This window comes from Chrysemys picta, chromosome 2, assembly GCF_011386835.1.
Source record: "Chrysemys picta bellii isolate R12L10 chromosome 2, ASM1138683v2, whole genome shotgun sequence".
NCBI lineage: Eukaryota > Metazoa > Chordata > Testudines > Emydidae > Chrysemys > Chrysemys picta.
In genome coordinates this window covers 3,499,788-3,523,536 of record NC_088792.1, presented here as the reverse complement: position 1 = coordinate 3,523,536, position 23,749 = coordinate 3,499,788, and the positions used below count along the sequence as shown (strand labels likewise).

The 23,749-nt window shown below is 50.3% G+C and overlaps 1 protein-coding gene across 13 annotated transcripts in view; it reads left to right on the top strand.

Annotated features, from left to right (window-relative positions):
- The first annotated feature begins 2,793 nt into the window (after window positions 1-2,793).
- LOC101941023 (protein KRBA1) overlaps window positions 2,794-23,749 on the top strand; it is a 43,609-nt gene continuing 22,653 nt past the window's right edge. For 5 of the 13 annotated variants that reach the window (XM_065586440.1, XM_065586439.1, XM_065586433.1 and 2 more), the window contains exons 1-7: window positions 2,795-3,084; window positions 15,957-16,083; window positions 21,240-21,359; window positions 22,128-22,226; window positions 22,341-22,493; window positions 22,983-23,141; window positions 23,540-23,698. In XM_065586440.1, coding sequence (XP_065442512.1) covers window positions 3,058-3,084; window positions 15,957-16,083; window positions 21,240-21,359; window positions 22,128-22,226; window positions 22,341-22,493; window positions 22,983-23,141; window positions 23,540-23,698 — 844 coding nt within the window. In that variant the 5' untranslated portion in view covers window positions 2,795-3,057. The other 8 variants (XM_065586436.1, XM_065586435.1, XM_065586434.1 and 5 more) reach the window with 4 other exon arrangements.

The window sequence follows — 23,749 nt, the reverse complement described above, 5'->3', positions numbered from 1 at the left end:
CTTCAGACCAAGAGGACCCACTGTTCACAGGCTCTGACTCGGACGCTGTTCCTATGTCCCCTAAGTGATGGGTAATGAGAATGTCTGTTTGCTCCCCATGTAGTTCTCCAAAGGCCATTGTTTTTGCCATTAGAGCCACGGAGACTTGCTGGGGGTGCAGTCTCTGTCCAGGGTAGGCTGAGGGGTTTGCTCACTGAGTTGTCGCTTGTTAGCGTAATTGCTTTGTTTACCTTACATGTAAATGTACTTTCTTTGTCCTTTGGCTTACGAAGCTTGACCAAGACAGGTGGACCCACATTCCTTTGTCTAAGCCAAACTTGTTTATCAAACCTGCTCCCAAACATATTTTAGGAACATATCTCCAGCGCACACATACAGAATTTCACACTCCATCCATACATACATCACGCAATGATATTTATGACCAGCGTGGCACTAGTTTTTATATGATACCTTACTCCATACACTTTTATGTACAATAATATTGCATATCACCAGTTGATCCAAGTGCGTACTCTTTGGGGTTTGAGACCCCCCCTGTTCTCCCTGGGGTATCTGGACCCTTGATTGTCACAGTGGAACCATGTTGTCATCTGGCAAAGTCAGGTACAGAGAGAAATAGCACAAGGACTCACAATGCTACAGTTGGCCCAGTGCTGCCGAGGGCTGGATCTTTATTCTTATGAGGCCAAATTCCTGATGGCATTTGAGCTATCACCAGACCTTTAACTATCTGCCTCCTTCCAGAATTCCATAGCCGAGAGTTTGAACTGCACCAGGCTAAAATGTCCATCTCCCACCAGCTGAGCTGCACAGCTTCGGGGCCACGTTACTTCAACCAGTTCAAGTGTTTTCTGGCTCTAGGATCACACAACAGCCTCCTTGGCAGTTGGGAGCCTTCTCCTCTCAGGCTGCTGGCCAGGGAGTGACTTTAAAACAGCCGTGTCCCAATTTGTTCAGGTCTCTCAGAGCACTTGCTGCTTCAATGAGTTTCCGCTGGTGTAAACAAACCCACTTGCTGCATGTGCCCAGGATCTCCCTCCTCTACGCATCGGTCACATGTAAAAATCAAATCTCCCTGCTGGCCCTATCTGATTTCAGAGGGACACGCACAGCTGCTGTCCTAGCAGCACGAGCGGCTGGGGCTGCAGGGGTGGGCTCAGCAGAGGAGTCCTAGATTCCAAGGACCGGTCCCTGCAGCCCCATTCCCTGCTCCCTGAACCAGCCGCAAATGCCTCTGCACAAATTGGAGCTACCCCAGTGTCTGAGAAACCCAAGTTGGATTATGTCGGCCTCCACTCCTGCCCCCAGGGGCTGAGACCCACCCCCAGGCTGGGCACAGGACCCTGCTCCCCGAGAGGCTGGCAAGGAAGCGCAGAGCTCCCACAATGCCCCGCTCCCCTTCACCCACCCACCCACCCACCCGCAGTCCTGGGAGTACTGTAGCTCCCTGAGGTTGGAGGGAAGAAATTTCTTTTCATTTGGGGGCCACTGAAATGTTTTGGCTTTATTTGGACTATTATGTTTTTGTTTTATGTTCTTCTACCATGCTAATATCATGCCAGGGCCATGTCATCATAACCCTGAAACTTTTTGACTTTTATATTAAAAATGACAATGTAAGTAAAACGGTAAAGCCCAAACCAAATATTTTTACATTCTCGAAATGTTGATAATTTCTCAGTCAAATTGCTACGCTCCTGTCGAATGCTTCGGTTTTTGTCAAAGCTGCGTTTTCCAACAGAAATCTGTTCCCTTGGAAACGCGTCCACCCGCTGTAGACTTGATGAGTTGCAGTCTCCTCTTTCCAGCCCCCAACCCCACTTGTTCCCCTTTTCCTCCTTCCTCCCAACACCTTGTGTTTGATCTGTGAGTCTATGATCTGGTGTTTGGGTGACCTTGGTGATGCTGATGCCTTGGTGATCCATGTGTAATGACTGCGTGGGGTGTGATTATCTCTTCCTGGGTGTATATGGTCATGCATAACATTTCATCACTCTTTTTATGTTTTAGATGTGGTTTTATGGGCTAAAAGCATTTTTCATGCCCTGCCTCCTTCCTTCCGGCTCCCCCAGTGGTGTTCACAGAGGTGTCCGTGAGCAATGGGCTATCCTCTGGGGAGGATGTACACACTGACACCCCTCAGCTGCGGTAGCCAGTGGGTCTCTCTGGACCGACTGTTGCTGCTGGATTCCTTATAATGTTTACTGACAGGCCCAGCAGAGCCACTCGCATCAGTGCCTGGGGGAAGGAAAGAAGGACTCAATATGTCTGCGTGAGAGGTGGGCTGTCCCCACCAGGCTGAAGGTGTGCGAGACAGCTCCGGGACCAGAGGGGCAGAAAATGTACAGATCCCAAGGCCAGAAGGGACCAGCCTGATCATCTAGTCCGACCTCCTGCATAACACAGGCCAGAGAGCTGGAGCAGATCCTTGGAGCAGATCCTTTAGAACCACACACCCTCTTGATTTAAAAAAACAGCTGAGAGAGTGGCAGCAAGTGGCCTGCACTACTCCGGGCTCAGGGTCAGTGATGCCACCGGACCCCTGCGCCCCGAGCCGGGGGGAGCCGGAGCCGGGCACCCCGGGGGATCTGAGCCCAGGGGCGTTGATTGGTTTTCTTCCCAAGGCTGCTGCGCTCCGGGCGCGCTGTGCCTAGCCCGGCGCTGCTGGCTGGGGTGCGGGGCGCGCACGGGGCGCGCAGGGTCCCAGCCCCCGGGGACTCCCCCCCAGCGCACGGCTGCGCGCTCCGCGCATCCCGCCGGCTGAGGGCGGAGCCGGAGCCCCCCGCCCGGCGCGGGGAGGCTGCTGGGAGGTGTAGTCCCCCCGGAAAGGTTGGCCGGGAAGGGGGAAGGACCGTTCCCAGTGATGCTTTGCTCCCGCGCAGGGAGGGAGGCGATGACAAGTGGCTGCTCTGCCCGCGGAGCTTCCCCCCTTCCTGCGTGGGCGCCCCACGCCCCTGGCTGCGCCCAGCCCCCGGGAAAGCAGAGACCGCCCCGCGCCGGGGGAGAGCAGCTGCAGCCCCGGCCGCCCGGGCTCCGGGGGAAGCGGGAGGCGAGATGTCTGCAGGGGTCGCCGCTGCCCAGGTGAGGAGCGAGGCGGGGGTGGGAGAGGCGCTGCTCGGTCCCTTGGCTGGGGTTGGCTGGCAGGAATCAGGCGTCCGCCTGCTTTCCGGGCAGTCCCCGGCCTCCAGAAGAGGCACCTGGCTGGCTGGCCCTGGGGCTCGTGGGTCAGAAGTTGGGGCGCTGATCCGTGCAGTAATTGTCCGGTTAGCTGCCTTGTTCCCGATCAGGCCGGTCACCCAGCTCCAGAATGGGGGGTAGGGGGTTTGAAGGGCCAGGAAACCCGGACACGTCCCGCCCCGGTGTAGTGGGGGTTTAAAAAGAGGAGATCGCGCGTCCCAGGGCTGGGAGCGGTGCTGGGTGGCCCGGGGACTCCTACACGGAGTTTCCAAAGAACAGTCCGTGCAGATTTTCTTCCCCCTCGTCTGGGTTCCAGAACATGCCCAGCCGGTGACACCGATCAGTGACTTAGCACTTGCCAGTGATGGGCTCTCCCTGGAAACCTCCCTGGGGACGGGTATGGTGCTGCCTGACACAGCCCAGAGTTAGCTTCTCCTTGGGCTGCCCTCTGACCCATGCACATGCTGGAAAGTGCTGTGTGAAATAACCCAGGGGCACTCCAGGCTTGGGACACAGATATCCCGGGCGCTTGTCTGGCGCTGAAATGTTGCTATGTTCACCAGCCTGCAATCAGCAGGCAGAGATTTGTGCAGGGAAATTCTGTCTGTTGGGCACATGGCTGGTTAGCCTGACTTGTCACCGGGCAGAACACCTGTCCCTTCTCCCGGCGAAAACACCTCTCACGGTGCAGCCTTCCCCACCGCTGCCATTTGGGGGGTGCTTTTCCTGCCGCAAAGAACTCCAAGTGCATTCCCAAAGTTCTTGCTTTTCCATGAGCCCTCAAACCAGCCAGCGCCGCTTTGTTCTGTCTGGGCAGGAGTGTGAATCTTTGTATGGAGCTTTGTGCTGTGCCTGGTGATTGGCTAGAGACCGTCCACAGCTCCTGAGAAAGGGTAGTAAAAAGGGAGGAAATATGCCGAGGTTCCTTGCTCTTTCTGTCAGTAGCCAAAGCAAAACCCCGCTGTGCCATGGGGCTCAGTTAGGGGCGGTCGTCTAGTGCATAGGGCACTGGCTGCTGTTCAAAATACCTGGGGTCTGTTCTACTCTATCACTGACCTGCTGCATTGACCTTGGGTGAATCTCTTCATCCCTGTTTCTCCTCCTACCCTTTGACTGTCTTGTCTGTTTAGATCAGGGGTCGGCAACTTTCAGAAGTGGTGTGCCGAGTCTTCAGTTATTCACTCTGATTTAAGGTTTCACATGCCAGTAATACATTTTAACATTTTTAGACGATCTCTTTCTATAAGTCTATAATATAGAACTAAACTATTGTTGTCTGTAAAGTAAATAAGGTTTTCAAAATGTTTAAGAAGCTTCATTTAAAATTAAATTAAAATGCAGAGCCCCCCGGACCGGTGGCCAGGACCCGGGCACTGTGAGTGCCACTGAAAATCAGCTCGTGTGCCGCCTTTGGCACGTGTGCCATAGGTTGCCTACCCTTGTTTAGATTGTAAGATCTTCAGGGCAGGGTGGGGCCTGGCTTTCACTATGTGTTTGTACAGCACCTACCACAATGGGGCTCTGATCTCAGTCAGAGCCTCTAGGCACCACCGAAGTACAAATAAGTATTCTAATAATCCTCACTGTCATTGCCGGTAAGGTTTGAAGTTGGGATCTTTGGCACCAAAGCAGTTTTGCCTCTTGAACTAAAGGAGCAGTCGCTTCAATAGTTGGTAGCAGTAGTAAGTTGTTATCCTCAATATAGTCTAGCCACTAGAGGGAGAAATGAAACACACTTTACAACCACATTACACAATATTAATATCCTGGGGACAACTTTGTCTTGGGTCTCTTTCAGGCCTTTTATTGCTAGATGGCTAAATCCAACACAGCTAAAAACAGCAGCAAACAGCAGGTCAGGAGCCAAATGACGTGGGACCATTTTTTAAAAAGGGGGTTCGGGGAATGATCCTATTCAGGGGCAACAGAGAATGAAACTGCAAACAAAGCTAGTGTGTTCAGAGGCGTTTTAGACTTGAAGAGGGCATCAGCCACGGGGGAGTCTCTGGGGGGGACAGGGCACACGTCCAGCACCTGAAGAAATGCCACAGTCACCATTCCATCCCCTGCCCAGCTGAGGTGCAGTGAGGGACGTGCTAGACTGCAGGAAATATAGGTCAGGGCACGGAACCCAGCAGGGAAGAGGCCTTGGACAGATCTCACCAGAGCAGATATTACAGGAGGAGCCCATATTTGTTCATGAAGAGGTTGGTCTGTGTCTCTGAAATGGAGCCACACAGTTGTGTGAATTGAGTGCTGGTGGAGGTGCCAGCCCGTGGAGAGAGAAGCCCTCAGTTTATCCCTGTGGGGGATACAATATGGATAGCGGCAGGGCAGTTGTCCCCACACACGCACCACCCTGCCTCAGCGACTGCGGCCTCCGAGTCCAGGCAGCCCCTGGCCTCTCTCAGCACAGAGGTCAGCTAGCATCTGCTGCACTGGTGCTGTGGGACTTGGGAAGGAACGTGAGCTCCACCAAACCGGCAGACCCCCTGGTGAAGTCAGGCACCGTTCGGCCCGAGCGAGAGGGTCTCCGAATCTGGCCCTCGCTGGCCAGCGGCACAACAGGTACTCGGCCCAGCAGGGAGCATCCAGAGCTGGGTCAGTGCAGTTGCCCTGTTTGGTGACGTGATGTCAAATGGTCTTTGGGAAGAGCAGCCCTGTTGTCAAACCCGAGCCTTTTTTTTATTATTATTATTATTATATAGAATGTCAGGGTTGGAAGGGACCTCATGAGGTCATCTAGTCCAACCCCCTGCTCAAAGCAGGACCAATCCCCAGACAGATTTTTGCCCCAGATTCCCTAAATGGCCCCCTCAAGGATTGAACTCACAACCCTGGGTTTAGCAGGCCAATGCTCAAACCACTGAGCTGTCCCTCCCCACTTCTGCCCGGCACCTTGTTGTCACGTCAGCGAGGCTGTGGCATCAAAGCACCATAATAGGGCCCGGCAGCTTGTGTTTCACCAGACACTGCGGGGTGAAATGTTCCTTCCGAGGCTCCCCCGGGGAGGACACGAGGCCCTCGGGGCAGATCCTGAGAGGTTACTGCAGTGGGCACAAGGGAAAGGTCAAAGGGGAATCCAGCATTACATTAAATCTTGTCATGACTCACCTGTGACTTCCCCTGAAGCAGAGTGTGACACCTCACAGCCCGGACACACACACGCAGGGAAGTGTGTGCAGAGCAGGGAGTTTGCACGTTGACGTAAACACACGTGGGCCTGATTATTCCCTCCCCCCACCCCTGCCGCCTAGTGTATTTGTTTGCCTCTGTGCAAAGTAGATACAGGCCCCAGCATAGGGAGGTGTGAGGGGTGGGCAGGGCAGTCCCAGGTAGTGCTCTCCGCTGTGGGGATTGGGGGCTGAGGTGCAGCCCATGCGGGTAGCACCAGGGAGGCTGCTGTAAGTTAGGGGCTCGTCTTCACTAGAGTTTTTTGCCTGGAGCTAGTTGATTGCCAGTTAACTCGAGGTGATTAAACACCTTCATACAGGCTAGTTGGGACACTCCCTTCATATTTGTTCCCGGACACAAATGTTTGTTCTGCCCCAAGACTCTTCCCTAAAAGTTTATCTTGACCAGCTAACGCGTATTAAAATGATCCCTTGCCTTGCCTACTCTAGGATTTTAATGTGTGCTAGTTAACACATGTTCAAAAGGCACCTCTCTGCCTAGTGTGGACGTGGCCTGAAGTCCTGCTTGGGTTGTGTTTTGAGAGTCTGAGGGGTGCATAGGCCTTTGTGCGAGCCCCAGCACTGGCTGTCTTTCACCCTGTGGTGATGGTTTATAATGAGACTTGCCTCCTTCCTGGGGGCGGAGGGTTGTGAAGTGTAATTCATCCATCCTTGTACCATGCTTTGAGATCCTTAGATGAAAGGGCCAGGTGGTTTTCTCTTCCCGTGCCCTAAAATGCAAATGTCCTTGGCTAATCTTTGCATGATTGATGTAACTCAAACAGCCAGGGTGTTAAAGAACCATGAACGATTATCACACATTCGACAGGAAGCAGAGCCAAGGAGCGCATAGAATTAAAGGTTTGACAAAGTTACTTCTTTTGAAAATATCACGGTGTCGGACTTAATTATGTCACGTCAGCGTCATGTCATCCCTGAAGGAGCCTTAACCGAACACTGAAATGTCAGCAGGCGGCGGGGGGAGAGCAGCACTAGGGATACCTTAGATCCTGTGTCTGATGGTACGCATACGCACGAGCACACCTGGATCAGAAACCATTCGCAATAGAGGCAAAGGATCATTATTACTCCTGCACCTGGGCAAGGAAAGGACAACATAGGCTGCTGAGTAGAATGTGGAGTCGCTCCCGGCCACTCTAGGTGGACGCTCAGAACCCTGTTGGTAACCATAGGGTCTGTGGCTTTTTAGAAGGTATCGGTGAGGTTGGATGCCCAAGTTTCTCAGTGCCCAGGCTGAGAAATCTTAAAGGGCCCTAATTTTCCGAGGGCAGGTGCTCTTTCTGAAAATCAGGCTCCTTTTAAGACCTCTCAGGTTGGGCACCCAAATCACTAGTTGCTTCTGGGAACGTTGGCCTTGTCAGGGTCTGCTGGGGGCAACTTACATCGGTCCATGTACTGCAATGGGCGTGCCCATCACCTGACACGGGAGACACACGCCTTACGCGCTGCATGTCTTTCTGGCCGCAAAACCTATTGACCGAATGCTGGGAGCCTCCAGCTCTGGCTCAGAACTTGGTGGCTTGGACCCATCTCTAGCAGTGAAACGTTTTGTTTGAAATGTGCTGCGGAGTTTGACTGTGGTGGCAGATTCCTTGTGGAAGGGATTGTTCCTCTACCTGGCAGTACCCTGGGTAGTGGGGCTTGGGGCCAGTTTGGGTCAGTACCCAACAGTCTGGATGGTTTTCCTACACATCCACCTCTCCCAAGTAGCATGAGAAGAAGCTTTCTCACGAGACTGGCCGTGTTTCCTTCTTTGCGTCGGGATGGAAATATCAGCAGAACAGCCTTTATACCCCAGCACGTATGGTCCAGGTCCCCGCTGGTATCTGAAAGAGCAGCTGCGTCCGTGGGAAGAGCTGGCAGCAAACCCGTCTGGAATAGTTGATCCAACAGTTTGGTTCCAGCCATGGGTAGATGCTTCAGGGCTGAGCCTGGGGTAGAAGCGTCTAATCTGGGGGGTTTTGAGAACTTGTTTTCAGAGCCATAGTGGGTCCCCAGTTATTTAAAACACTCACATTCCTTGCCCCCACCCACGCATCCTCTCCCCCTCCCCACACATACCCTCTCCCCACACACCCCCTCTCCCCACACCTACCAACACCCCACACGCCCCCATCCTCACATCTTGTTCGGCTTATAGGGCATGGAGGCCTGTCACATTCGCTTGTACCATTTTGTCCTGATCTCGACACGGAGTTTCCAGAGGTCAAACCCTGCTGCCCTTTAGAGGGGCTCCTACCCAGGGATCTCTGGCTAGCCTGAGCAACCAGTGCAGTTCTTGTCCCGCGGGAGCCCAGGCATGGGACAGAGTGGGCCCAGATTCAGAGCCAAGGGCACCAAACAGTCGCTTTCAAAGAGGGGGAAGTGAATTCCTGAACAGGAATGACATCCTCCTTTCAAGGTCAGTGTCTGACGTCAGTCACTTCCTCTAGGGGAAGTGAGATCAGCGTGAGACCAAGGCAAACTTGGGTTTAAAATGAGGGACTGAACCGTCCTGCGAGGCAGAGAAGAGAAAAGTCATTGGCCTGACATTGCCTAGAGGCAGTTCTCTGGGAGAAGGTTCCTGACTGTTTTGTACAGCTGATCTGGCTGAGTAACGGGGCAGCAGGGAAATCATGTGGACAAATGCTCCAGTTGAGTACTGGCTTCCAGGAGCTAATCAGGAGGCATACCTATCTCTGAGCCCCCCCACACTAAAATCTCAGGCAAAGAGGGGCTTTCCATGCACCCCACACTGCGGGGCCTGAGCGGTTTAGTCCCAGGCCTTGTCAGAGCACGCAGGGCAGGAAGCTCTGACTGCGAGCCAGGACTGACCGCTTTCACAATCCATCAGGAATGGTAACGGAACACAAGCCCTTAAACTTCCTGGGAACCGCCCTGGAAGAGAGGCCAGTGCCATCCAGGCCCATGCCGCGTGGGTTCGTGCAGGCGGCTTGTCTTCGTTAGTCTATCAATAACTGATCTCGTTGGGTAATCAAGCCAGCATTCCAGAACCTGCCGGCTTGAATCACGTCAGTGCAGCGGGATAACAGCCACTAACTGTGCTCAGTCAGGTGGTGGCTGAGATGTCAGACGCTATCCAAAGGTAACTGGCCCAGTCACTGAGTCTGGCTCCGTTCCCTGGGGCACCGACCTGTTCGGTCACCTCCCTTCGTTCTCTCTGCTGCCAGATTCCAGCCTGGCGCTCCGACAGGCTCGGGCATCTCTGAAAAGCAAACTCTGTTTTACTAACATCTGATTCCCAGGGTGCTCCAGGCCTGGCAGATCCCAGCCCCTGCTCTCAGACTCTGGTATTGCTACTTACCCCGGACTGCGGTTTTATAACATGCCATGGAAAGACCCAGGCCTGTGCTGAGGGCTGTGCCCCCGATGAAGTCCATGAGAGGAAGGGGGTGGGATCTGGGGGAAGGGGAAATCCTGTACTACTTTCCTCCTCTTTTGGGGGACTGTTCTGCACCAGATTCTGTAGCCTGATTCTGATCTCGCTCACACTGGCGTGGACACCGAAATCAGTGGAGTTCCTCTGGTATAAATCAGTGCAGACAGGATCAGACTCGGGTCCTTTCGAGCTGGCTTACGGCTCTGATGCAGCACTACAGCGATCATGGGAGTGGGAAGGTGTGAGACGGTGGGGGAGGATGTACCTCTTTTAACAGCCCCACTCCGGTTAATCCCATCCCATGCTCCACAGCATTTATATTGCACCTTTCACCCCAGGATCCCATAGGGTTTTCTGAGCACTAGCAAAGGCTCCTTTTCCCTTGGCAAGGAGACACGGGGCTTAGCGCAGCACCCGGCTCATTCTTTGAACAGAGATTTTTCAATGTGCTCTCGATTAACCTGCTGTCAGTAAGTTCAGGGCCACACTGACCTGTCTGGGGTCCTCACTCTGCCACCGGAGAGTGGGGGTGGGGGGATATAATGTCAAAAGCTGCTGCCGACATATTTTGCTACCAGTAGCAGTTACTGACAGGTAAGGATGTTCTCTTTTTTGGTAGCCCTGTCACCTGGTCCAGTGGTAGCAAATTGTGATATATGGGTTACGCCTGTCACACTTTGCTACCTCTCGCCTTTCCCATCCTCTGGTCCAGGGGTAGCTAGTTGTGACGGATTAGGTCACTCCTGTCACCATTCGCTACCATTTTGCTATCTCTATTTTAAATATAGACACAAATAAAGAGAGTTCTTTTCCAAAATTTGAAAACTTGATTATTGTATTTCTGAACATTTTCCAATTTCAATATATCTTTTTTGAGATGGGGCAACCACATCTGCAGACACTATTCAAGATGTGGGTGTACCATGGATTTATATAGAGGCAATATGATATTTTCGGTCTTATTATCTATCCCTTTCTTAATGATTCCCAACATTCTGTTCACTTTTTTGACTGCCGCTGCACATTGAGTGGATGTTTTCAGAGAACTATCCACAATGACTCCAAGATCTCTTGAGTGGTAGCAGCTAATTTAGATCCCATCATTTTATATGTATAGTTGGGATTATGTTTTCCAATATGCATTACTTGGCAGATGAAATTCAATGTTGATAAATGCAATTTGGTTGCCCAGTCACCCAATTTTGTGAGATCCTTTTGTAGCTCTTCACAGTCTGCCTGGGACTTAACTATCTTGAGTAGTTTTGTATCATCTTCAAATTTTGCCACTTCACTGTTTACCCCTTTTTCCAAATCATTTATGAATATGTTGAATAGAACTGGTCCCAGAACAGACCCCCTGGGGGACACTTCTATTTACCTCTCTCCACTCTGAAAACTGACCATTTATTCCTACCTTTTGTTTCCTATCTTTTAACCAGTTACCAACCCATGAGAGGACCTTCCCTCTTATCCCATGACTGCTTACTTTGCTTAAGAGCCTTTCGTGAGGGACCTTGTCAAAGCTTTCTGAAAATCTAAATACACTATATCCACTGGATCCTCCTTGTCCACATGCTTGTTGACCCCCTCAAAGAATTCTAGTAGATTGGTGAGGCATGACTTCCCTTTACAAAAACCATGTTGACTCTCCCCCAACAAATTATGTTCATCTATTTGTCTGACAATTTTGTTCTTTACTATAGTTTCAACCAGTTTGCCTGGTATTGAAGTCAGGCTTACCAGCCTGTAATTGCTGGGGTCACCTCTGGAGCCCTTTTTAAAAATTGGCATCACATTAGCTATCCTCCAGTCATTTGGTACAGAAGCTGATTTAAAAATGATAGTTTACAGACTACAGTTAGTAGTCCTGCAATTTCACATTTGAGTTCCTTCAGAACTCTTTGGTGAATAAGCCTCTGGTCCTGGTGACTTATTACTGTTTAGTTTATCAATTTGTTCCAAAATTGATAAGGACACCTCTAAGGACACCTCGATCTGGGACAGTTCCTCAGATTTGTCACCTAAAAAGAATGGCTCAGGTTTGGGAATCTCCCTCACATCCTCAACCATGAAGACTAATGCAAAGAATTCATTTAGTTTCTCCCCAATGGCCTTATAGTTCTTGAGTGCTCCTTTAGCATCTCGATCGTCCAGTGGCCCCACTGGTTCTTTAGCAGGCTTCCTGCTTCTGATGTACTTAAAAAAAAAATTGCTATTACTTTCTGAGTCTTTGGCTAGCAGTTCTTCAAATTCTTTTTTGGCCTTCCTCATTACATTGTTACACTTTATTTGCCAGAGTTTATGCTCCTTTCTATTTTCCGCACTAGGATTTAACTTTCAGTTTTTAAAGGATGCCGTTTTGCCTCTCACAGCTTCTTTTACTTTGTTGTTTCGCCACAGTGGCTCTTTTTTAGTTCTCTTATTATGTTTTTTAATTTGGGGTATACCTTTGAGTTGAGCCTCTATTATGGTGTCTTTAAAAAGTTTCCACGCAGCTTGCAGGGATTTCACTTTTGGCGCTGTACCCTTTAATTTCTGTTTAACAAGACTCCTCATTTTTGTGTCGTTCCCCTTTCTGAAATTAAATGCTACAGTGTTGGGCCTCTGTGGAATTTTCCCCACCACAGGGATGTTAAATTTAATTATATTATGGCCACTATTACCAAGCGGTCCAGCTACATTCACCTCTGGACCCAATCCTGTGCTCCACTTAGGACTAAGGCCTGGTCCCCACTTAGTCCGGACTTCCGGACTAAGGTACGCAAATTCAGCTACGTTAATAACGTAGCTGAATTCGAAGTACCTTAGTCCGGACTTTACGCGGTCCAGTCGCGGCCGGAAGTCTCCCCCCCGTCGACGCCGCGTACTCCTCTCGGCGAGCTGGAGTACCGGCGCCGACTGTGAGCACTTCCGGGATCGATCCGGGATCGATTTATCGCGTCTTAACCAGACGCGATAAGTCGATCCCAGAACATCGATGGCGTGCCGCCGGACCAGCTGGGCCTAAATCAAGAATTGCCTCTGCTCTAGTGGGTTCCAGGACCAGCTGTTCCAAGAAGCTGTCATTAAGGTGTCAAGAAACTTTATCTCTGCATCCCACCCTGAGGTGACATGTACCCAGTCAATATGGGGATAGTTGAAATCCTCCATTATTATTGAGTTTTTTATATTAATAGCCTCTCTAATCTCCCTGAGCATTTCACAGTCACTATCACCATCCTGGTCAGGTGATCGGTAATATATCCCCACCGCTGTATTCTTCTTATTAGAGCATGGAATTACTATCCAGAGAGATTCCCTGGTAAAGTTTGCTTCATTTACGATTTTTACTTCATCTGATTCTATGCTTTCTTTCACATATAATGCCACTTCCCCACCAGCACGACCTGTTCTTTCCTTCTGATATATTTTGTACCCTGGTATTACTTTGTCCCATTGATTATCTCATTCCACCAGGTTTCTGTGATGCCTGCTATATCGATATCCTCATTTAATACCAGGCACTCTAGTTCACCCATCTTATTATTTAGACTTCTAGCATTGGTATGTAAATACTTTAAAAACCTGGCACTTTTTAGCTGTCTGCCATTACATGATGTAATTGAATGAGACTTTTTTAATTTGACAGTTTCTCATGAGATCCTACTTGTATTTTATCATCTTCCATCCTCCCCTCCTCACTAGGACACAGACAATCTCTATTAGTAAATCCTCCCCTAGAGGATGTCTCTGTCCGAACCATGTGCTCCTCCACACCTGTGGGCTTTCCCCCAGCTCTTAGTTTAAAAACTGTTCAATGACCTTTTTAATTTTAAGTGCCATTTAAAAGCCTTACCAAAGTCAAAATATACCACATCTACTGCTTCCCCTCATCCCGAAGGCTTATCTGTCAAAGAAAGCTATTAGGTTGGTTTGACATGATTTGTCATTTTGTCCTGTTGGTTTAACTGGGTGTTTGTTCTTTTAACGAATTTGTGTTTCTTACCCGCCCCTTCTTTTCATTGCTGTCTCTGTCTGAGCAGGCACGGGAAATGTTTATCTACTAACGAATGTCGTTTCGCTGTATGGAATCTGGGGGACACTAGGTTATTATGAATACCAGTATTGTAAAATTGCAGTGAGTTATGCCATGTAAAATATCTGCAAAGATATTATGATTTGCCAGATATGATAATCTTGTTTATGTGTTTGTATCACCTTTTGTATTATGTGTTATAGATATGTCTGTATTTCAAACTTGTGCTATGCTTCTGGGTGTCACCCCCAGACAATTTGGCATCAGCACTGCCTAGCCTGCTGGATGGCTCCTTAAGGACCATCCGTTAAACAATTGACCCATTGAGAGAAGGCAGATACATCTTATGACTCAGCAAGGCATGCCGGGACATGCCTATGGACAGAACTCTGAGGTTTTCAAGTAGCAAATGTGAAAAATCGGGACGGGGGTGGGGAGTAATAGGAGCCATATAAGAAAAAGACCCAAAAATCAGGACTGTCCCTGTAAAATCAGGACATCTGGTCACCCTACTTTCAAGCCATGTGCTGGGCAGCTTGTGTTTGAAATAAAGGAAGCACAGGCTGTGTGGCAAAAGACTATAAAAGGCAGCTGTATCTTATCCATCTTGTCTTCAATCCTGCTTCTTACCTCTGGAGGAACTTTGCTACAAACTGAAGCTCTGAACAAAGGACTGAATGACCCATCCCAGCTGGGGATGTGGTCCAGGGGGACTTTCAAGCCATCATACTCACCAATACTGCTAAGAACCTGATCTTTGGACTCTGAAGTCTTTGTATGTATGTGACTGTTTTACCATTTAACATCTGTCTTCTTGTTCTTTCCTATTTCTTTATAATAAACCTTTAGTTTCAGACACTAAAGAATTGGCGGGCAGCGTGGTATTTTGGTAAGATCCAAACCTCTACTGACCTGGCAATGTGGCTGGCCCTTTGGGGTCAGAAGAACATGTTGTATATGTGAGCAGAGTTTAAAATAACTTCTCACTGTACTGGCCCTAGGTGCTGATTGGGAACCAGAGACTGGAATGCAATAAATGGGGCTGTATGATTTTTTTTTTTTTTTTGCTTCTTGATAACCAGTGTGGGGGATCAGAAGCACAGTTTGTGACTGGTTGGGAGGTTTAACTTCAGTGTTACCCACCTCTCTTGGGAGTATCTGCTCTCCCCTTTGCAGCCTGCCCTGACCTTGGCATTTCCAGTGAGGGCTGCCCCCGGGCACCCCCGGTCCCAGGGGGTTCCCCTGTACTGAAGTGAGTTGGCTAGTGTCCGCGACGGGTTCTGAACACGAACAGAACTGTGTAAGAAGGGCTAAGAATTGTTAATGCTCGGAAGCGTTCTCCAGTGCGTTTCGGCTCTCTGGATCCCATTAGCCATTCTCCCTTCCTTGCTGCTCAGCCCCGATATTCAGGCTGGGTGCCTGGCAGCGGGGAGTTCTTTCAAGTGCCTTCCCCTTTAAATGGGTCTCGCCCTGTTCCAGCTCACCCCACTCCTGGGGCTGTGTCCACATACTGCAGCAGGCGGGACAGGGCACTGCCTGCCGACAGCAGTGGGAGCGCTTCCCCTCGGGGCGTCTCCTGCTCTTGGTGCAGAGGGGGCTGGTGGCTCGGAGAGGGCATGCTACTGAAGTGGCTTGGGGAGCGTTTGGAGGGGGTGTTATCACAGGTGCTGGAACTAGGGGTGTTGGGGGGGGCTGCTGCACCCCCTGTCTGGAAGGGGTTTCCATCATATCCAGGGTTTGCAGCTTGGTTCAATGGCTCTCAGCACCCCCACTATGCAAATTGTTCCAGCACCCCAGGGTGTTATGACAGGGGGAGTTTGTTTTCATCCTGCCTCAGTCTCATCCATGCTCTCCTCGTAGGCTTTAGGCAAACACTTGGTGTGAGGAAGGGGAGGGGTTAGGCCGGGAGGGGAGGTGTGCCGAAGAAGAGCTCTGGCTGGAGAGGTGAGGTACCATATGAAACCACTTGCACCTGCTTGCTCTAGTTAACGTTCTAGGTGTAGTGGGCATGTTAATGACGGTCTGAGAGAGATTTAGCAGGGAGTGCGTTTCCCCATTAAAATCACAGAGGGAGCAAAGTTAATAAGGCTCAGGGACAAGAGCCAGAAATGGTGAGTCATGGTTATTTATAGGATTCCCGTACTCTGCCCCAGGCCCGGAATCGACTCAGCCATTTGTTTGTCTTCAGGTGCCAGTGACATTTGAAGACGTTGCTGTCAGGTTCTCCGCAGAGGAGTGGGAGATCCTGGAGGGATGGCAGAAGGAGCTTCATAAAGAAGTGATGGAGGAGAATTACCAGCTGCTGATCTCGCTAGGTAAGGAGCAGCACGTGTCATGTCTGCATGGAGGGCTGTGGGCCATTCCCTGGCGTTGCAGTTACAAGCGTGTGTCTTTCCAGTTCTGCCTCCGTTAAACCAAGTGCAGGACCTGTGTTTAAATGTCTCTCCAGTTATGCTGGTTTTCAGTGGCCTGTATAGGGAGGGCCAAACTGTCCCTGTCTACACTCATAGATCCAGGGATTCCAAGCCCAGAAGGGAACATTGACACAGGCCACAGGACTTCCCCCCAAATAAGCCCTGTAGCAGATCTCTTAGAAAAACATCCCATTTTGATTTAAAAATTGTCAGTGCTGGAGAATCCACCCGACTCTCAGTACATTGTTCCAGTGGTTAATTACTCTCACTGTCGAAAATTTACACCTTATTTCCAGTCTGAATGTGCCCAATCTTCAGCTTCCAGCCATTGGATTGTGTTATACCGTTCTCTGCTAGATTGCAGAGCCCATTATCAAAGATTGGTTCCCCATGTAGGTCCCTGTAGGCTGTAATCAAGTCACCCCTTTACCTTGAGTCTGTCACTCTCAGGCAGGTTTCTAATCCTTTAATCATTCTCCTGGCTCTTCTCTGACCCCGCTCCAATTTATCAACATCCTGCTTGAATTGTGGGCACCAGAACTGGTCACAGGATTCCAGCAGCAGTTGCACCAGTGCCAAATAGAGATGGTAAAATAACCTCTCTGCTCCTACTTGAGATTCCTTTGTTTCGGCATCACAGATCTCATTATCTCTTGTAGCCACAGCAGCACATTAGAAGCTCCTGTTCAGCTGATTATCCACCACGATCCCCAGAGCTTTTCCAGACTCACTGCTTCCCAGGACTTAAGTATGGCCTACATTCTCTGATCCTAGAAGAATGCATTTACATCTAGCCATATTAACCAGCACATTGTTGGCTTGTGCCCAGTTTACCAAGCAATTGGGATCTCTCTGAATCAATGACCTGTCCTCTTCATTATTTACCACTCCCCCAGTGTGTGCCATCTGCAAACCTGATCAGTGATGATTTTACGTTTTCTTCCCAGTCTCTGATAAAAATGTTCAATAGTGTAGGGCCTACAACTGATCCCTGCGGGACCCCACTGGAAACAGACCTGCTCAATGATGGTTCCCCATTTACAATTACATTTTGAGATCTATCAGTTAGCCAGTTTTTAATTCATTTAATGTGTGCCATGTTAATTTTATATCATTCTAGATTTTTAATAAAAATGTTGTGCGGTACCATGTCAAACAACTTACAGAAATCTAAGTATATTACATGAATACTATTACCTGTATCAGCCAAACTTGTAATCTCATCAAAAAAAGATATCAAGTTAGCTTGATAGGATCTGTTTTCCATAAACCCATTGACTTGCTTTAATTACATTACCCTCTTTTAGTTCGTTTTTAATCAAGTCCCATATCAGCTGCTCCATTATCTTGCCAGGGATCGATGACAGGCTGACAGGCCTATAATTACCCAGGTCATTCGGTTTACCAGTTTTTAAAAACTGGCACAACATTAGCTTTCTTCCAGTCTTCTGGAACTTCCCCAGGGCTACACATCATGTTGAAAATCAAATTAGCAGTCCCCTGAGTCCCTCAGCCAGCCCTTTTAAAACTCTGGATGCAAGTTCTCTGGACCTGCTGATTTTAAAATGTCTAACTTTAGTAGCTTTTGATTAACATTCTCCACAGATACTAGTGGAATGGAAAGAGTGTTATCACCATATGATGAGACAGCATCATCTATTTTTCCCCAAATACAGAACAGAAATATTTACTGAACATTTCTGCCTTTTTGGCATTATTGTTGATAAGTCTACCATTTCCATCTAGTAATGGATTCTTTTAATTCCTAATATATTTAATAAACTTCTTATTGTCCTTAACTGTGCTTTCAATAGATTTCGCCTTGTGTTCTTTTGCTTCCCTTATCAATTTTCTAAAGTTCCTAACTTCTGTTTTATATTCATTACTATCAACTTCCCATTTCTTCTATTTGTTACATATTATTTTTTTTATTTTTATAGCTGTCTTAGCTTCCCTTCTACATTAGGTTTGGTTTTTAACCAGCACAGCCTTCTTCCTCAGTTGTGGGATTGAGGCTTTTGGGGCATCTAAAGGTGTTCTTAAATGATTCCCAAGTATCATTCACTACAACACTATCCATGTTTAACCACCTTAGTTACAGCAATGTTTGTTCTTGCTTGTGTGGAAAATACAGGCTCTATCTATGATACAAGAATGCCCCCCATCACTGCAGTATATGAGCACCTCATATTCTTTAACTCGTTAACTTTCACAGCACTCGTGTATTATTATTTCCATTGTACAGATGAGGCTCAAGGCTACACAGCAGTTCAGGGCTTGCGTCCCAGCTCAAATAGACAGACGCCGCTGGCTCTGCTCGAACTAGCAGCGTGCCCATGGCAGCAGCTCCGACGAGCCACACGATTATGTACCCAGGCTGTCAGGCAGGGTGGCTAGCCAAAGCCACCACCCACGCCACTGCAGCCACGGGGCTGTTTTTAGCGTACTAGCACAGCTGGTGTGTGTACGTCGACCTGAGTGGGGAATTACCCCTCCCAGCTGCTGTGTAGACGTGCCCAGAGCAACTACGTGACTTGTCTGGGTCACACGTTAACCCTTGTGGCTACATCCTGGTTCTCTAATGCATTCCTCCCCTGTTTCTTTTCTGCCCATTCCCAGGCAGGAATTAACTCTGTTATAACATACTTTGGCCATAGCTGGGGTGGGGTTTGGTTTTGTGGTGTAGCTCAGTGGCTCTCAGCCTTTCCAGACTATGGTACCCCTTTCAGAAGTCTGATTTGTCTTGGCATACCCCAAATTTCACCTCACTTAAAAACCACTTGCTTACAAAATCAGACAAAAACACAGAAGTGTCACAGCTCACTATTACTGACACATTGCTGACTGTCTCATTTTTACCATGTAATTATAAAATAAATCAATTGGAATATAAATATTGTACTTACATATACACAGTGTATAGTGTATATACAGCAGTATAAACCAGTCATTGCCTGTATGAAATTTCAGTTTGTACTGACTTTGATGGTGCTTTTTCTGTAGCCTGTTGTAAAACTAGGCAAATCTCTGGCTGAGTTGATGTACCCCGGGAAGACCTCTGTGTCCCCCCAGGGGTACATGTACCCCTAGTTGAGAACCACTGGTATAGATGGAACCATTGAGTCTGATTCCGACATGGTTTTGCCTCGTTCACACCATGGAGTGCGCAGAGCTGGAACTATATTTTAACTGCAATTGGTCTGAGACCTGATCGGTGTCTGTCTCTCTCTCTCTCTCTCTCACACACACACACACACACACACACACACTACACTAGCATTCGTCTCCAAATCCTCCCCTTGCACTAGCATCCCTTCGTTTCCCCGGCTGGTAGCAGCAAGGGAACACTCATGTAAACCAGACACTGCTGCTTTGACCGCTGTGTTATCTGACCCTGCTCTGAGCCCGTCTAGGCAGCGCCGTGGTGAATACTCTGCCAGCTGGTCTGCATCTCGCTGCCGCTGGTGGAGCTGCACAGGTGGTACCGGTGGTGGGGAATGTGAAGAAAAATGCCAGTGTCCACAAGGCCTCTGAGCAGCATTTCAGTTAGCCACGCAAACTACAGGCTGCTTCCATTGGCAATGGCTCATGGGAAGGCTGGGGACGACTTTCCTTCGGCTCACATGGTGGGAACGCTCGGAAGCCGGAATGAGAGGAGAATCCGGTTCCTTCATTTCCTCTCTGATCCATGTGGCGGTTCCGCCTCTGCCCCGAGCTGGGCTGGCGTTTCAAAGCAAAGTGAAGCTCAGCCCAAACCTATTGCGATACAAACCCACAAGTTGCCCCAGGTTTGCTGAAGATACTAATGAATGTTGCACCAAACCAAGCCTGTACTGTGACCCTCTCACTAAATCCCGAACCAGGTGGCTGTGGGGCACTCACGGGGAACCCCTCTGGCTCTGACTTCCAGTGGGAGGTTTTCATTTCAGCTAAGGCAATTGAGTAAATACAAAGTCTTTGACGGCAGGAAAGAGCCATCTCACCCCCCCACCCGCTCCCGCCGCCCTCTGCACAGAACCATCTTCCTCTCCGGGGGGAGGCGGGACTGTCTCTTCCCTGGCCGGGGGGATTCTGACATTTAAAGCTGCAGGATGTAGAACACAGATAAGTCAGAGTGAAACTGGAAAGGATCCAGGGGCAAGCAACAGAGATGATCAAAGGGATGGAACACCAGGCTTAAGAGCCAAGGGACTCGGTATGTTTAGTTTGGAAAAGACGAGATTAAGGGGGGACAGGAGAGTGGTCTTCAGATCCTTGAAACTCTGCCATAAAAAAGATGGAGAAAAGTTCTCGCTCGCCACAGAACAAGAGGCGATGGGGTCAAAGTACAGCAGAGCAGCCAGATGAAATCTCAGGAAGAACTGCTTCACTGTAAGAACAGTAGGACGAAGGAACTGACCCCTGGGGAGGTTGTGGAAGCCCCTTCACTGGAGGTTTTCAATAGGAGGCTGGAGCCGTCTGCCTTGGGTGGTTTAAACACAACAAATCCGGCATCTTGGCAGGGGTTAGACTGGATGACTCTTGCGGTCCCTTTGAACACTGTGGTTCTGTGATTCTAGGACACATGTCCCCACCCCAAGCAGCCATATACACCGAGGTTTGCACCCTCTCCTGCCTGAAGTGCAAGGTCGCCCTGTTTGTCAGCTCCCACCCTGACTGGGCCTCGAACCAGGACCCAGCCATGTGTTCACGCCCTGTCTGGGGCTCCGCTGTGCTGTAGCCAGGTTCCCTGGCATGCGCACAGACAGGGCTGGATTCTGGCCCGAGCTGAATGACTGCTGCCCGTGGTGGACAGAAGAGAACTGGGGAGACCAGGCGGGAGTCGCTCTGAGCTCCGTGGACGGCCGGCGAGGTGCAAAGAAGCCTTGGCTCCGTCCTACTCAGCAACTTCCTCTTTTCTCTGCCCCCAGGGCAGCTCCGGTCCCCAGCTGGGTGGCTTTGAGCTCCTGGGTGGCTGCTGGCCCTGCTCGGACTGGCTGCTGGTCACCCAGCCTCTGGCTGGCCTGGGGTAGTTGCCAGAGCGAGACTCATTGTGCTGTCTTGTTTTCTCTGACCAGGTCAGCCAGTTCCCACGCTGGCTCTCCTGCCCCTGACTGCAGAGCGGGAGGCTGCTGGCGGCCAGATCTGCAGCGTCTCCGGAGAGCGGGAGCTCGCCAGTGACAGCAGCAGCTCGGAGGGTGAGTGAGCCTTCAGTCACCAACGCTAAGCCACTGCCCCCCAATGCCAGCCCTGGGAGTGGGTAGACTGCAGACGCCTCTGGCTGGCTGGTGTGTCAAGAGATCTACTGCACACCCGTCACTGGGCTGGCTGAGACCTGACAGCGGGCCCAGCCCCCAGAAGGTAAAAGCTAGACCCAGGGGGTCTGTCTTCTCCCCTCCCCCACCTTCGTGGGGCCCCTTTCCGCTGTCCACAGAGGGAGCCCCATGGGGTCCAATAGAGCTACTAGGTTATTAGGAACTGACTCTGGCCCCATACACCTCTCTGGGCATGCCTAGGGGCTGGTGATGCAGCCCAGGGGTCAGGGGAGAATTCCCCCAGTGCAGGCACCCTGGCCTCTTGCAAGCCCCAGCATAGATGGCAGATTGGGGGAGAGAGGAGCTCATGGTGTTAGGGGGAGTCTGATCCATGCCACAGCCCAGGACAGCTGCTCTGACTTGCACTGGGAGCTGTTAGCCCAGAATCTGCTAGCACAGCCCCTCCTCCCGGAGGTACCACACAGAACGGGACCCTCTGTGGTTAGCTTTCTCCTACCACCACTGAGTAAAGATGGTCCCTGGTGCGAATCCCACACCGGCAGCCAACAGAAGTGGTGGGAGGTTCTGCCGGTTCTGCAGCCTGAGCCATTTCATAAGGGTAATAGGAACCATGTGGACGGAAAACCCCCCAAATAGATAAAATGGTGCCCATGGTGGCATCCACTGTTCCACGCACCCACGTCTTTCTAGGTGAAGAACTGGCCTTTCCAGAGGATGACCCAGATGTGGGCGGATTCTGGGACTCAGGGCAAACAGAAGAGGACGGGTGCCCCACAGGGGATGAGGAAGGTAAGAGATTCCCCACCCAAGGTGGAAAAGAAGGAAAGAACGAACTGCTCTTTCCTCAAGTCAGGTGCCGATCGCACTGGGCTTCCGGTAAGTTTTTCTCCGTGTCTCAAGCAGGAGAGCATCAGGGCAGCCTTCATCTTAGCGCGCTGATGAAGCTGGTGAAGGAAATCCCAGAATTTCTCTTTGGGAATTCGAAGGCCAGTGTGGAGCCCGTTGAGGCTGCCGATAGTGAAACTGAGATGGGCTCTGAGAGGGCGTATGCTGATGGTAAGCGGGATGCCGTACACAACCGCAGGGAGAAAGTCCGTGGTTCTATTTTGTTTACGAACCCTGAGCTTGGTTTTAAGGTGCAGTTTGAAAGCAGAGAACGTAGTGGCTTTGTGGATACCTACCTGAGATCCTTTTGGGCACCAGGGATGGCAGGGGGGAAAGCAGGAAATTGCATGAGGGAAAACTGGACTAAAGGATGGTAAATCAGGCCTCGCTGGCAGAGCAGAGGAGGGGTCAGTGCGTCAGTAACATAGAGGAGTTGATAGGTACAGATCTCCTGAGTCCGAGGCCAGAATCTTTTGCCCACCAGACCATCCATCCTCGCCATTAGTGGTTCATGGATGCCCATCCAATGACAGTGGAGAGGTTTCTCTTTAACACTAGGTCTAAATATCCCCTGTCAAAGATCCAGGTGGGTTTATAGGGTTAAAACAAACCCACTCCTCAGCAACAGCCCCTGAGCTGATGCTGGCTTTGTCTGTCTAGTTAAACCAGAAGTAACTCCAGAGAATCCACCTCCCCTTGGCCTGGAGAACTGTTTAGTGGACGTATCTGTCAATAGACCCCGTCATGCCGACACCCCGAGCAGCTGCGTGTCCACCAGCAGCACAGAAGGGACTCTGCTTAGGAGACTGTCTGCAGAAGGTGAGTCACAGAGGAGTCAGACTATGCTAGGTTCCAAAACTGCCTTGGCAGGCGGACATGTCCCAGAATAGTGCTGTAGGAGTGTGACACCCAGCTGTCCCGGGTGTGTGAGGTGGCTCGGGGTGGGGGGGGTCTTAGAATGTTACAGATTTGGCGGGACACAATCTGTTGGGTCCCATCTAACTCATCCTGGGGCGCCGGATCTGAATGCCTCGTTCCACAGGCAGTTTTGTCTAGACGGATCTGTATGTGCAGCCCAGTCTTGCTGGCAGGCGTGTGAAGAGAGAAAAGAGAAGTGTTGGGGGTTAGTGTAAGTTCCTGTAGATTTGACGACTGCCCTACGCTGCCACGGCTACACGTCTCCCGCTGATCTATTTCTTTTCTTACTATTAACACAGACGTGGCTCCAGAGAATAGCCCCCTCCAAGGTCTGCTGAACTGCCTGAAGGAAATTCCCATCCACAGACCCCGTCACCCCAACATGCAGAGCCGCAGCGCACAAGGAGACGTGGAACACAAGAGTGTGGGGGTGGGGGTGAAGAGCTTATGTGCTGCCGGTGAGTTAAAATGTGTTTATACCTCAATGCACGAAGAGACAGTCTCTGGCT